The sequence below is a fragment of the Aphelocoma coerulescens genome, unplaced genomic scaffold (genome assembly GCF_041296385.1).
Source record: "Aphelocoma coerulescens isolate FSJ_1873_10779 unplaced genomic scaffold, UR_Acoe_1.0 HiC_scaffold_217, whole genome shotgun sequence".
Lineage (NCBI taxonomy): Eukaryota > Metazoa > Chordata > Aves > Passeriformes > Corvidae > Aphelocoma > Aphelocoma coerulescens.
In genome coordinates this window covers 167,533-183,009 of record NW_027183563.1, presented here as the reverse complement: position 1 = coordinate 183,009, position 15,477 = coordinate 167,533, and the positions used below count along the sequence as shown (strand labels likewise).

General features: G+C 54.0%; 1 protein-coding gene across 1 annotated transcript in view; it reads right to left on the bottom strand.

The window, feature by feature from the left end:
- Positions 1-436: 436 nt before the first annotated feature.
- The window catches only part of LOC138101222 (tonsoku-like protein), a 29,515-nt gene continuing 14,474 nt past the window's right edge, over positions 437-15,477 (bottom strand). Inside the window, exons 7-10 of the mRNA XM_068999080.1 lie at positions 11,767-11,942; positions 7,192-7,265; positions 1,869-2,002; positions 437-1,736 (exon numbers count right to left, since the gene is read on the bottom strand). Coding sequence (XP_068855181.1) covers positions 1,636-1,736; positions 1,869-2,002; positions 7,192-7,265; positions 11,767-11,942 — 485 coding nt within the window. The 3' untranslated portion in view covers positions 437-1,635. The remainder of the gene's footprint in view (positions 1,737-1,868; positions 2,003-7,191; positions 7,266-11,766; positions 11,943-15,477) is intronic.

Sequence of the window (15,477 nt, the reverse complement as noted above, 5' to 3'; positions counted from 1 at the left end):
CGGATCAAACTGGGAGCTCCTGGATCAAACTGGGAACCTCCCAGTCCAAACCAGTCCAAACCAGTCTCTCACGGAGAGCCACAAATCCCGTCCTGGATTTTTCTGGAGCCGCTGGATCCGACTGGGATTTATTGGATCGAACTGGGAGCCCCTGGATCAAACTGGGAACCTCCCAGTCCAAACCAGTCCAAACCAGTCCCTCATGGAGAGCCACACATCCTGGATTTTTCCGGAACCGCTGGATCAAACTGGGATTTATTGGATCAAACTGGGATTTATTGGATCCAACTGGGAACTCCTGGGTCAAACTGGGAACCTCCCAGTCCCTCCCAGTCACTCACGGAGAGCCACAAATCCCGTCCTGGATTTTTTTGGAGCCACTGGATTCAACTGGAATTTATTGGATCAAACTGGGATTTATTGGATCGAACTGGGATTTATTGGATCAAACTGGGAACTCCTGGATCAAACTGGGAACCTCCCAGTCTAACCAGTCCAAACCAGTCCCTCCCAGTCCCCTCAGGGCTCTTCCAGAGGTGGCGCTTGGAGAGCCGCAAATCCCGTCCTGGATTTTCCTGAGCCACTGGATCCGACTGGGATTTATTGGATCAAACTGGGAGCCGCTGGATCCAACTGTGAACTCTTGGATCAAACTGGGAACCTCCCAGTCCAAACCAGTCCCTCACGGAGAGCCGCAAATCCTGTCCTGGATTTTCTGGAGCTGCTGGATCCGACTGGGATTTATTGGTTCGAACTGGGATTTATTGGATCCAACTGGGATTTATTGGATCGAACTGGGATTTATTGGATCCAACTGGGAGCTCCTGGATCAAACTGGGAACCTCCCAGTCCAAACCAGTGGCTCCCAGTCCATCCCAGTTGCCCCTCAGGGTCCCTTCCAGAGCCGCCTCCCGGGCAGCCGCAAATCCCGTCCTGGATTTTCCGGAGTTGCTGGATCTGACTGGGATTTATTGGATCAAACTGGGATTTATTGGATCGAACTGGGAGGTCCTGGATCAAACTGGGAACTCCTGGATCAAACTGGGAACCTCCCAGTCCAAACCAGTCCCTCCCAGTCCCCTCAGGGCTCTTCCAGAGGTGGCGCTTGGAGAGCCGCAAATCCCGTCCTGGATTTTCCGGAGCCGCTGGATCCGACTGGGATTTATTGGATCGAACTGGGAGCTGCTGGATCAAACTGGGAACCTCCCAGTCCAAACCAGTTCACACCAGTCTGGACCAGTCCCTCACGGAGAGCTGCAAATCCCATCCTGTATTTTCCGGAGCCACTGGATTCAACTGGAATTTATTGAGTCAAACTGGGATTTATTGGATCGAACTGGGAACTCCTGGATCAAACTGGGATTTATTGGATCCAACTGGGAACTCCTGGATCAAACTGGGAACCTCCCAGTCCAAACCAGTGGCTCCCAGTCCATCCCAGTTACCCCTCATGGTCCCTTCCAGAGCCGCCTCCCGGGCAGCCGCAAATCCCGTCCTGGATTTTCCTGAGTCGCTGGATCAAACTGGGATTTATTGGATCCAACTGGGATTTATTGGATCAAACTGGGAGCTCCTGGATCCAACTGGGAACCTCCCAGTCCAAACCAGTGGCTCCCAGTCCATCCCAGTTGCCCCTCAGGGTCCCTTCCAGAGCCGCCTCCCGGGCAGCCGCAAATCCCGGATTTTCCCGGTGCTCCGCCTCCACGTGGCCTCATCCACATCCCGAACTCCGCATCCTGCGGGGGGAATTCGGGGAATTTTTGGGAATTTTGGGGAATTTTTGGGAATTCCGGGTGGGGGTGGAGGGGGAGGTGACGCCGATGACGTCACAGGGAGGTGCCCCACCCCTCCCCCACCCCCATTCCCACCTGCCAAGCTCAGGAATTCCAAGCCCCGGCTCCGTTTTTCCAGCGCTTCCAGAAGGATCCGCAGGGATCCGGCGCCGATCCCGGCATTGGCCGAGAGCTCCAAGGACACCAGGGAGGGACAGCGGGCCAGGGACCTGGGCCAGTGGGCAACCGGGGCTGGCACCGGGGCCACCGCGGTGGTCCCAAAGTCCCCTCGGTGGCCCCAAGGCCCCCTCGGTGGCCCTGAAGTCCCCTCGGTGGCCCGAATGTTCTCTTGGTGGCCCCAATGTCGCCTTGGTGGCCCCAAAGTCCCCTCAGTGGCCCCGAAGTCCCCTTGGTGGCCCCAATGTCGCCTTGGTGGCCCCAAAGTCCCCTCAGTGGCCCCGAAGTCCCCTCGGTGGCCCCTAAGTTCTCTTGGTGGCCCCTAAGTTCTCTTGGTGGCCCCAAAGTCCCCTCAGTGGCCCCAATGTCCTCATGGTGGCCCCTAAGTCCCCTCGGTGGCCCCAATGTTCTCTTGGTGGCCCCAATGTCCTTGTGGTGGCCCCGAAGTCCTCTTGGTGGCTCCAAGGTCCCCTTGGTGGCCCCAATGTCCCCTTGGTGGCCCCTAAGTTCTCTTGGTGGCTCCAAGGTCCCCTCGGTGGCCCCAAGGTCCCCTCGGTGGCCCCAAGGTCCTCTTGGTGGCCCCGAAGTCCTCTTGGTGGCCCCAAGGTCCCCTCGGTGGCCCGAATGTTCTCTTGGTGGCCCCGAAGTCCCCTTGGTGGCCCCAAAGTCCCCTTGGTAGCCCCTAAGTTCTCTTGGTGGCCCCAAGGTTCTCTTGGTGGCCCGAATGTTCTCGTGGTGGTCCCAAAGTCCCCTCGGTGGCCCCTAAGTTCTCGTGGTGGCCCCTAAGTTCTCTTGGTGGCCCCAAGGTCCTCTTGGTGGCCCCTAAGTCCTCTTGGTGGCCCCAATGTCCCCTTGGTGGCCCGAATGTTCTCTTGGTGGCCCCAATGTCCTCGTGGTGGCCCCAAAGTCCTCATGGTGGCCCCTAAGTTCTCTTGGTGGCTCCAAGGTCCCCTCAGTGGCCCCAAGGTCCCCTCGGTGGCCCCGAAGTCCCCTTAGTGGCCCGAATGTTCTCGTGGTGGTCCCAAAGTCCCCTCGGAGGCCCCAAGGTCCTCTTGGTGGCCCCTAAGTTCTCTTGGTGGCCCCAAGGTCCTCTTAGTGGCCCCAAAGTCCTCATGGTGGCCCCAAAGTCCCCTTGGTGGCTCCTAAGTTCTCTTGGTGGCCCCAATGTCCCCTTGGTGGCCCCTAAGTTCTCTTGGTGGCCCCAAGGTCCTCGTGGTGCCCCGAAGTCCCCTCAGTGGCCCCAAAGTCCTTTTGGTGGCCCCAAAGTCCCCTCCGTGGCCCCTAAGTTCTCTTGGTGGCCCCAAAGTCCCCTCGGTGGCCCCAAAGTCCTCTTGGTGGCCCGAATGTTCTCATGGTGGCCCCAAAGTCCTCTCAGTGGCCCCAAAGTCCCCTCGGTGTCCCCAGGGCCGTTCCCATCCATCCCAGAGTTCCCATGGGATGAAGGGTCTGGATTCCCCTGCCAGGACCCCAAAGTGTCCCCTCGGTGTCCCCAAGGAGGACCCCAAAGTGTCCCCAAAGTGTCCCCAGGGAGGTCCCCAAAGTGTCCCCAAATGGTTCCCGGTGTCCCCAGGGCCGTTCCTGTCAATCCCAGAGTTCCCATGGGATGAAGGGTCCGGATTCCCCTGCCAGGACCCCAAAGTGACACAAGGGGTCCTCAAGGATGACCCCAAAGTGTCCCCAAATGGTCCCCAAGGACGACCCCAAAGTGTCCCCAAGGAGGACCCCAAGGTGTCCCCAAATGGTTCCCGGTGTCCCCAGGGCCGTTCCCATCAATCCCAGAGTTCCCATGGGATGAAGGGTCCGGATTCCCCTGCCAGGACCCCAAAGTGTCCCCGAAGCCCCCAAGGATGAGCCCAAAGTGTCCCCAGGAAGGTCCCCAAGGACGACCCCAAAGTGTCCCCAAGGAGGACCCCAAAGTGTCCCCAGGAAGGTCCCAGTGTCCCCAAAGATGACCCCAAAGTGTCCCCAAATGGTTCCCGGTGTCCCCAGGGCCGTTCCCGTCAATCCCAGAGTTCCCATGGAATGAAGGGTTCGGATTCCCCTGCCAGGACCTCAAAGTGTCCCCGATGTCCCCAGGGAGGACCCCAAAGTGTCCCCAAGGATGACCCCAAAGTGTCCCCAAAGTGTCCCCAAGGAGGACCCCAAAGTGTCCCCAAATGGTTCCCAGTGTCCCCAGGGCCGTTCCCATCAATCCCAGAGTACCCACGGGATGAAGGGTCTGGATTCCCCTGCCAGGACCCCAAAGTGTCCCCAATGTCCCCAAGGACGACCCCAAAGTGTCCCCAAGGTGTCCCCAAGGATGACCCCAAGGTGACCCCGAGGTGTTCCCAAGGATGACCCCAAAGTGTCCCCAAATGGTTCCCGGTGTCCCCAGGGCCGTTCCCGTCAATCCCAGAGTTCCCACGGGATGAAGGATCCGGATTCCCCTGCCAGGACCCCAAAGTGACACAAGGAGTCCCCAAGGATGAGCCCAAAGTGTCCCCAGGAAGGTCCCCAAGGATGACCCCAAAGTGTCCCCAAATGGTTCCCGGTGTCCCCAGGGCCGTTCCCATCCATCCCAGAGTTCCCATGGAATGAAGGGTTCGGATTCCCCTGCCAGGACCTCAAAGTGTCCCCGATGTCCCCAAGGAGGACCCCAAAGTGTCCCCAAGGATGACCCCAAAGTGTCCCCAATGTGTCCCCAAGGAGGACCCCAAAGTGTCCCCAAATGGTTCCCAGTGTCCCCAGGGCTGTTCCCGGCATTCCCAGAGTTCCCATGGGATGAAGGATCTGGATTCCCCTGCCAGGACCCCAAAGTGTCCCCGAAGCCCCCAAGGAGGACCCCAAAGTGTCCCCAAGGATGACACCAAAGTGTCCCCAAGGTGTCCCCAAGGATGACCCCAAAGTGTCCCCAAATGGTTCCCAGTGTCCCCAGGGCCGTTCCTGTCAATCCCAGAGTTCCCATGGGATGAAGGGTCCGGATTCCCCTGCCAGGACCCCAAAGTGTCCCCGAAGCCCCCAAGGAGGACCCCAAAGTGTCCCCAGGAAGGTCCCAGTGTCCCCAAGGAGGACCCCAAGGTGTCCCCAAATGGTTCCCGGTGTCCCCAGGGCCGTTCCTGTCAATCCCAGAGTTCCCATGGGATGAAGGGTCTGGATTCCCCTGCCAGGACCCCAAAGTGACCCCGAAGCCCCCAAGGATGAGCCCAAAGTGTCCCCAATGTGTCCCCAAGGCCGACCCCAAAGTGTCCCCAAATGGTTCCTGGTGTCCCCAGGGCCGTTCCCATCAATCCCAGAGTTCCCATGGGATGAAGGGTTCGGATTCCCCTGCCAGGACCTCAAAGTGTCCCCGATGTCCCCAAGGAGGACCCCAAAGTGTCCCCAAGGATGACCCCAAAGTGTCCCCAATGTGTCCCCAAGGAGGACCCCAAAGTGTCCCCAAATGGTTCCCAGTGTCCCCAGGGCTGTTCCCGGCATTCCCAGAGTTCCCATGGGATGAAGGATCTGGATTCCCCTGCCAGGACCCCAAAGTGTCCCCGAAGCCCCCAAGGAGGACCCCAAAGTGTCCCCAAGGATGACACCAAAGTGTCCCCAAGGTGTCCCCAAGGATGACCCCAAAGTGTCCCCAAATGGTTCCTGGTGTCCCCAGGGCCGTTCCCATCAATCCCAGAGTTCCCATGGGATGAAGGGTCCGGATTCCCCTGCCAGGACCCCAAAGTGACCCCAGGAAGGTCCCCAAGGACGACCCCAAAGTGTCCCCAAGGTGTCCCCAAGGATGACCCCAAGGTGACCCCGAGGTGTTCCCAAGGAGGACCCCAAAGTGTCCCCAAATGGTTCCCGGTGTCCCCAGGGCCGTTCCCATCAATCCCAGAGTTCCCATGGAATGAAGGGTTCGGATTCCCCTGCCAGGACCTCAAAGTGTCCCCGATGTCCCCAAGGAGGACCCCAAAGTGTCCCCAAGGATGACCCCAAAGTGTCCCCAAAGTGTCCCCAAGGAGGACCCCAAAGTGTCCCCAAATGGTTCCCAGTGTCCCCAGGGCCGTTCCCATCAATCCCAGAGTTCCCATGGGATGAAGGGTCTGGATTCCCCTGCCAGGACCCCAAAGTGTCCCCAAGGTGTCCCCAAGGATGACCCCAAAGTGTCCCCAAGGTGTCCCCAAGGATGACCCCAAGGTGTCCCCAAGGTGTCCCCAAGGATGACCCCAAAGTGTCCCCAAATGGTTCCCGGTGTCCCCAGGGCCGTTCCCATCAATCCCAGAGTTCCCATGGGATGAAGGATTTGGATTCCCCTTCCAGGACCCCAAAGTGTCCCCGAAGCCCCCAAGGAGGACCCCAAAGTGTCCCCAAGGATGACACCAAAGTGTCCCCAAGGTGTCCCCAAGGATGACCCCAAAGTGTCCCCAAATGGTTCCCAGTGTCCCCAGGGCTGTTCCCATCAATCCCAGAGTTCCCATGGGATGAAGGGTCTGGATTCCCCTGCCAGGACCCCAAAGTGACCCCAGGAAGGTCCCCAAGGACGACCCCAAAGTGTCCCCAAGGAGGACCCCAAGGTGTCCCCAAATGGTTCCTGGTGTCCCCAGGGCCGTTCCCGTCAATCCCAGAGTTCCCATGGGATGAAGGATTTGGATTCCCCTGCCAGGACCCCAAAGTGACCCCGAAGTCCCCATGGATGACCCCAAAGTGTCCCCAATGTGTCCCCAAGGATGACCCCAAAGTGTCCCCAAATGGTTCCCGGTGTCCCCAGGGCCGTTCCCATCAATCCCAGAGTTCCCATGGAATGAAGGGTTCGGATTCCCCTGCCAGGACCCCAAAGTGTCCCCGAAGCCCCCAAGGAGGACCCCGAAATGTCCCCAAGGATGACCCCAAAGTGTCCCCAAAGTGTCCCCAAGGAGGACCCCAAAGTGTCCCCAAATGGTTCCCAGTGTCCCCAGGGCTGTTCCCGGCATTCCCAGAGTTCCCATGGGATGAAGGATCTGGATTCCCCTGCCAGGACCCCAAAGTGTCCCCAAAGTGTCCCCAAGGATGACCCCAAAGTGTCCCCAAGGAGGACCCCAAAGTGTCCCCAAATGGTTCCCGGTGTCCCCAGGGCCGTTCCCATCAATCCCAGAGTTCCCATGGGATGAAGGGTCTGGATTCCCCTGCCAGGACCCCAAAGTGACACCAAGGGGTCCCCAAGGACGACGCCAAAGTGTCCCCAATGTCCCCAAGGAGGAGCCCTGGGTGTCCCCAGGGTGTCCCCAGGGCCGAGCCCCGGGCGTGCCCTCACCGTGCCACCTCCCGGATGTCCCCGTCCCCCAGGTGGTTCCCGGCCAGCGAGAGGTGACTGAGGGCACAGCCGTCCTGAGGGCACAGCGGGAATGGGAACGGGAACGGGAACGGGAATGGGAATGGGAACGGGAACGGGAACGGGAATGGGAATGGGAACGGGGAATGGGAACGGGAATGGGGAATGGGAATGGGAATGGGGAATGGGAACGGGAATGGGAATGGCACCAGGAATGGCACCGGAAATGGGAACGGGAACGGGAATGGGAACGGGAATGGGAACGGGAATGGGGAATGGGAATGGGAATGGGAACGGGAATGGGAACGGGAATGGGAATGGCACCAGGAATGGCACCGGAAATGGGAACGGGAACGGGAATGGGAACGGGAATGGGAACGGGAATGGGAATGGGACCGGGAACGGGAATGGGAATGGGAACGGGAATGGGAATGGGGAATGGGAACGGGAATGGGAATGGGAACGGGAATGGGAACGGGAATGGGAATGGCACCAGGAATGGCACTGGAAATGGGAACGGGAACGGGAATGGGAACGGGAATGGGAATGGGAACGGGAATGGGAACGGGAATGAGAACGGGACCGGGAATGGGAATGGGAATGGGACCGGGAACGGGAATGGGAATGGGAATGGGAACGGGAACGGGAATGGGAATGGGAACGGGAATGGGAACGGGAACGGGAATGCGAACGGGAATGGGAACGGGAATGGGAATGGCACCAGGAATGGCACCGGAAATGGGAACGGGAACGGGAATGGGAACGGGAATGGGAACGGGAACGGGAACGGGAACGGGAATGGGAATGGGAATGGGACCGGGAACGGGAATGGGAACGGGAATGGGAATGGGGAATGGGAACGGGAACGGGAACGGGAATGGGAATGGGAACGGGAATGGGAACGGGAATGGCACCAGGAATGGCACTGGAAATGGGAACGGGAACGGGAATGGGAACGGGAATGGGAATGGGAACGGGAATGGGAACGGGAATGAGAACGGGACCGGGAATGGGAATGGGAATGGGAATGGGAATGGGACCGGGAACGGGAATGGGAATGGGAATGGCAACGGGAACGGGAATGGGAACGGGAATGGGAACAGGAAGGGGAATGGCACTGGGAATGGGAATGGGAACGGGAATGGGAACGGGAATGGGAATGGGGAATGGGAATGACACCGAGAATGGGAATGGGAACGGGACCGGGAATGGGAACGGGACCGGGAATGGGAACGGGAATGGCACCGGGAATGGGAACGGCACCGGGATTGGGAACGGGAATGGGAACGGGAATGGCACTGGGAATGGGAATGGGACCAGGAATGGGAACGGGACCAGGAATGGGAACGGGAACGGCACCGGCAATGGGAATGGGAACGGGACCAGGAATGAGAACGGGACCGGGAATGGCACCGGGAATGGCACCGGGAATGGGAACGGGAATGGGACCGGGAATGGGAACGGGAACGGCACCGGCAATGGGAATGGGAACGGGAATGGCACTGGGAATGGGAATGGCACTGGGAATGGCACACTGGGAATGGCACCGGGAATGGCACCGGGATTGGCACCGGCACCACGAATGGCACCGGGAATGGCACCAGGAACGGGAATGGGAAAGGGAATGGGAACGGCACCAGGAATAGCACCGGGAATGGTGTCCCCAATGTCCCCGGAGTGTCCCCAACATCCCAAATATTCCCAGTAATCCCAGTATCCACCAAGTCCCCGATGTGCCCAAGGTCCCCGGAGTGTCCCCGATGTCCCCCAAAATCCCAAATGTCCCCAAATCCCCCCCGCATCCCAAATCCCCCCAATATCCCAAATGTCCCCAACATCCCAAATGTCCCAAATCCCCTCAACATCCCAAATGTCCCCAAATCCCCCCAACATCCCAAACCCCCCCAATATCCCAAATGTCCCCAAATCCCCCCCGTATCCCAAATGTCCCCAATATCCCAAATCCCCCCAACATCCCAAATGTCCCTAAATCCCCCAATATCCCAAATGTCCCAAATCCCCCCAACATCCCCAATGTCCCCAAATCCCCCCAGCATCCCCAATGTCCCCCAAAACACCCCAAATCCTCCCAACACCCCCAATGTCCCCAAGACCCCGAATGTCCCCAAATCCCCCCAACATCCCAAATGTCCCCAAACATTCCCAACATCCCCAAAATCCCAAATGTCCCCAAATCCCCCCATATCCCCAATGTCCCCAAATGCCCCCAACATCCCAAATATCCCCAGATCCCCCCAATATCCCAAATGTTCCCCAACATCCCAAATCCCACCATTCCAACCCCCCCCCAATATCCCAAATGTCCCCAAATCCCCCCCGTATCCCAAATGTCCCCAATATCCCAAATCCCCCCAACATCCCAAATGTCCCTAAATCCCCCCAACATCCCAAATGTCCCTGAATCCCCCCCGTATCCCAAATGTCCCTAAATCCCCCCAACATCCCAAATCCCCCCAAATCCCCCCAACATCCCAAATGTCCCAAATCCCCCCCGTATCCCAAATGTCCCCAAATCCCCCCAACATGCCAAATGTCCCCAAACATTCCCAACATCCCCAAAATCCCAAATGTCCCCAAATCCCCCCCGTACCCCACAAATGTCCCCAAATCCCCCAAAACACCCCAAATGTCCCCAAGTCCCCCCAACATCCCAAATCCCCCCTGTATCCCAAATATCCCAAATGTCCCCAACATCCCAAATCCCTCCAAACACCCTCAACATCCCAAATGTCCCCAAATCCCCCAAAAATTCCCAAATGTCCCCAAATCCCCCCAACATCCCAAATCCCCCCCGTATCCCGAATATCCCCAAACCCCCCCATATCCCGAATGTCCCAAATATCCCAAATCCCCCCAACATCCCAAATGTCCCTAAATCCCCCAATATCCCAAATGTCCCAAATCCCCCCAACATCCCAAATGTCCCCAAATCCCCCCAACATCCCAAATGTCCCAAAATCCCCCCAACATCCCAAATGTCCCTAAATCCCCCCAGCATCCCCAGTGTCCCCAAACATTCCCAACGTCCCCAAAATCCCAAATGTCCCCAAATCCCCCCGTACCCCACAAATGTCCCCAAATCCCCCCAATATCCCAAATGTCCCCAATGTCCCCAACATCCCAAATGTCCCAAATCCCCTCAACATCCCAAATGTCCCCAAATCCCCCCAACATCCCAAATCCCCCCATATCCCGAATATCCCCAACCCCCCCCCATATCCCGAATGTCCCCAATATCCCAAATCCCCCAACATCCCAAATGTCCCTGAATCCCCCCCGTATCCCAAATGTCCCTAAATCCCCCCAACATCCCAAATCCCCCCAAATCCCCCCAACATCCCAAATGTCACCAAATCCCCCCGTATCCCAAATGTCCCCAAATCCCCCCAATATCCCAAATGTCCCCGAATCCCCCCTGTATCCCAAATGTTCCCAAATCCCCCCCGTATCCCAAATGTCCCCAAATCCCCCCAACATCCCAAATGTCACCAAATCCCCCCTGTATCCCAAATGTTCCCAAATCCCCCCGTATCCCAAATGTCACCAAATCCCCCCAATATCCCGAATGTCCCCCATGTCCCCAACATCCCAAATCCCCCAAAACACCCCAAATGTCCCCAAATCCCCCCAACATCCCAAATGTCCCCAAATCCTCCCGTATCCCAAATATCCCAAATGTCCCCAACATCCCAAATCCCCCCGTGTCCCAAATATCCCGAACATCCCAAATTCCCCCAGCATCCCAAATCCCCCCGTGCCCCAAATATCCCAAATATCCCCAACATCCCAAATCCCCCAGTATCCCAAATATCCCAAATCCTCCCATATCCCAAATATCCCAAACATCCCAAATTCCCCCGTATCCCAAATATCCCAAACATCCCAAATTCCCCTAGCATCCCAAATCCCCCCGTATCCCAAACATCCCAAATATCCCAAATTCCCCCAGCATCCCAAATCCCCCCGTATCCCAAACATCCCAAACATCCCAAATCCCCCCGTGTCCCAAATATCCCAAATATCCCAAATCCCCCCGTGTCCCAAATATCCCAAACATCCCAAATTCCCCCAGCATCCCAAATCCCCCCGTATCCCAAATATCCCAAACATCCCAAATTCCCCCAGCATCCCAAATCCCCCCGTATCCCAAATATCCCAAATCCTCCCATATCCCAAATATCCCAAACATCCCAAATCCCCCCGTATCCCAAATATCCCGAACATCCCAAATCCCCCCATATCCCAAATCCCCCCGTATCCCAAATATCCCAAACATCCCAAATCCCCCCGTGTCCCAAATATCCCAAATCCCCCCATATCCCAAATATCCCAAACATCCTAAATCCCCCCATATCCCAAATATCCCAAACATCTCAAATATCCCAACATCCCAAATCCCCCGTATCCCAAATATCCCAAACATCCCAAATATCCCAACATCCCAAATCCCCCCATATCCCAAATATCCCGAACATCCCAAATCCCCCCATATCCCAAATCCCCCCCAACATCCCAAATATCCCGAAAATCCCGGACCTGCTCCAGGTAGTCGGCGATGGCCCCGGCGATGGTCCCGGCGCCGGCCCCGTGGCCACCGACCGACGCCAGCTCCAGGCTCCGGATGCTCCGGGCCGGGATCATCGGCAGGAGCCGCCCCAGCGCCGGTGCCAGGGCATTGTAGGAGAGCGACAGCGTCCGGAGCGGGCACTGCTCTGAAATTCCCGGAATTCCCAACGGTATTCCCAAAATTCTGGGTGTTTTTCCCCAAAATTACGGTGTTTTCCCCAAAATTCCCGGGATTTCCCCCAAAATCCCCAATATTCCTGGAGTTTCAGTGGCCCCAGGGCATTGTAGGAGAGCGACAGCGTCCGGAGCGGGCACAGCTCTGAAATTCCCGGAATTCCCAACGGTATTCCCAAAATTCTGGGTGTTTTTCCCCCCAAATTCCCGTCTTTTTTTCCCAAAATTCCCCATGTTGTCCCCAAAACTCCCCCTATTTTCCCCCAAATTCCCAGTATTTTCCCCAAAATTCCCCCTATTTTCTCAAAATTCCCAGTATTTTATCCCAAAATTCCCAATTTTTATCCCAAAATTCCTGGTATTTTTCCCCAAAATTCCCGTTTTTTTCCCCAAAATTCCCCCAATTTTCCCCAAATTTCCCCCTATTTTTTCCCAAAAATTCCCAATATTTTCCCCAAAATTCTCCCTCTTTTTCCCAAAATTCCAGGCATTTTTCCCAAAATTCCCCCTATTTTTCCCAAAATTTCCCAGTATTTTCCCCCCAAAATTCCCAATATTTTCCCCAAAATTCCCCCTATTTTCTCAAAATTCCCAGTATTTTATCCCAAAATTCCCAATTTTTATCCCCAAAATTCCTGGCATTTTTCCCAAAATTCCCCCTATTTTTCCCAAAATTCCTGGCATTTTTCCCAAAATTCCCCCTATTTTTCCCAAAATTCCCATTTTTTCCCCAAAATTCCCAGAATTTTTCCCAAAATTCCCTCTATTTTTCCCCCAAATTCCTGGTATTTTCCCCAAAATTCCCCCTATTTTCCCCAAATTTCCTGGTATTTTTCCCCAAATTCTTGATATTTCTCCCCAAAATTCCCGGGATTTCCCCCAAAATCCCCAATATTCCTGGAGTTTCAGTGGCCCCAGGGCATTGTAGGAGAGCGACAGCGTCCGGAGCGGGCACAGCTCTGAAATTCCCGGAATTCCCAACGGGATTCCCAAAATTCTGGGTGTTTTTCCCCAAAATTCCCGTCTTTTTTTCCCAAAATTCCCGTCTTTTTTCCCAAATTTCCTGGTATTTTTCCCCATAATTCCCAGTATTTCCCCCAAAATTCTTGATATTTCTCCCAAAATTCCCGGTACTTCTTCCCAAATTTCCCCCTATTTTTCCCCAAAATTCCTGGTGTTTTCCCCAAAATTCCCGGGATTTTTCATCAAAATTCCCGTTATTTCCCCCAAAATTCCCCCTATTTTTCCCAAAATTCCCAGAATTTTTCCCAAATTTCCTGTATTTTCCCCCAAAATTCCCGGTATTTTCCCAAAATTCCCACTATTTTCCCCAAAATTCCCACTATTTCTCCCAAAATTTTCGATATTTTCCCAAAATTCCCCCAAAATTCCTGGTATTTCCCCCAAAATTTCGCCAAATTTTCCCAAAATTCCCGGTGTTTTCCTGAAATTCCCAGTATTTCCCCAAAAATTCCCATTTTTTCCCCCAAAATTCCCAATTTTTCCCCAAAATTCCCAGTGGCTTTCCCAAAATTCCCGGGATTTTTCCCCAAAATTCCCGTCTTTTTTTCCCAAAATTCCCCATTTTTTTCCCAAATTTCCTGGTATTTTTCCCCATAATTCCCAGCATTTCCCCCAAAATTCTTGATATTTCTCCCAAAATTCCTGGTACTTTTCCCAAAATTCCTGATATTTTCCCCAAAATTCCCCCTATTTTTCCCAAAATTCCCAGAAATTTTCCCCAAATTTCCCCCATTTTCCCCAAAATTCTTGATATTTTTCCCAAAATTCCCAAATTTTCCCCCCAAATTCCTGGTATTTTCCCCAAAATTCCCCCTATTTTCCCCCAAATTCCTGGTATTTTTCCCAAAATTCCCCCTATTTTCCCCAAATTTCCTGGTATTTTTCCCCAAAATTCCCCCTATTTTCCCCAAATTTCCTGGTATTTTTCCCCAAATTCTTGATATTTCCCCCCAAAATTCCCGGGATTTCCCCCCAAATCCCCAATATTCCTGGAGTTTCAGTGGCCCCAGGGCATTGTAGGAGAGCGACAGCGTCCGGAGCGGGCACAGCTCTGAAATTCCCGGAATTCCCAACGGGATTCCCAAAATTCTGGGTGTTTTTCCCCAAAATTACCGTCTTTTTTCCCCAAAATTCCCCATTTTTTTCCCAAATTTCCTGGTATTTTTCCCCATAATTCCCAGTATTTCCCCCAAAATTCTTGATATTTCTCCCAAAATTCCTGGTACTTTTCCCAAAATTCCTGATATTTTCCCCAAAATTCCCACTATTTTCCCCAAAATTCCCGGAATTTTTCCCAAAATTCCCCCTATTTTTCCCAAAATTCCTGGTATTTTTCCCCCCAAATTCCCGTTTTTCCCCCCAAATTCCCAGTGTTTTTCCCAAAATTCCCCATGTTGTCCCCAAAACTCCCCCTATTTTCCCCAAAATTCCCAGTATTTTCCCCCAAATTCCCCCTATTTTCTCAAAATTCCCAGTATTTTATCCCAAAATTCCCAATTTTTATCCCAAATTTCCTGGTATTTTCCCCCAAATTCTTGATATTTCTCCCCAAAATTCCCGGGATTTCCCCCAAAATTCCCAATATTCCTGGAGTTTCAGTGGCCCCAGGGCATTGTAGGAGAGCGACAGCGTCCGGAGCGGGCACAGCTCTGAAATTCCCGGAATTCCCAACGGTATTCCCAAAATTCTGGGTGTTTTTCCCCAAAATCACGGTGTTTTCCCCAAAATTCCCCCTATTTTCCCCCAAAATTCCTGGTATTTCCCCCAAAATTTCGCCAAATTTTCCCAAAATTCCCGGTGTTTTCCTGAAATTCCCAGTATTTCCCCAAAAATTCCCATTTTTTCCCCCAAAATTCCCAATGTTTCCCCAAAATTCCCAGTGGCTTTCCCAAAATTCCTGGGATTTTTCACCAAAATTCCCGTCTTTTTTTCCCAAAATTCCCCATTTTTTTCCCAAATTTCCTGGTATTTTTCCCCATAATTCCCAGTATTTCCCCCAAAATTCTTGATATTTCTCCCAAAATTCCCGGTACTTCTTCCCAAATTTCCCCCAATTTTTCCCCAAAATTCCTGGTGTTTTCCCCAAAATTCCCGGGATTTTTCACCAAAATTCCCGTTATTTCCCCCCAAATTCCCAATTTTTTCCCCAAAATTCCCCCTATTTTTCCCAAAAATTCCCAGAATTTTTCCCAAAATTCCCGTGATTTTTTTCCCCAAAATTCCCCATTTTCCCCCCAAATTTCCTGTATTTTCCCCCAAAATTCCCGGTATTTTCCCAAAATTCCCACTATTTCTCCCAAAATTCCCCCTATTTTTCCCAAAATTTTTGATATTTTCCCAAAATTCCCCCCAAATTCCTGGTATTTCCCCCAAAATTCCCCCTATTTTCCCCAAAATTCCCAGAATTTTTCCCCAAAATTCCCCCTATTTTCCCCCAAAATTCTTGATATTTTTCCCCAAAATTCCCGGTATTTCCCCCAAAAT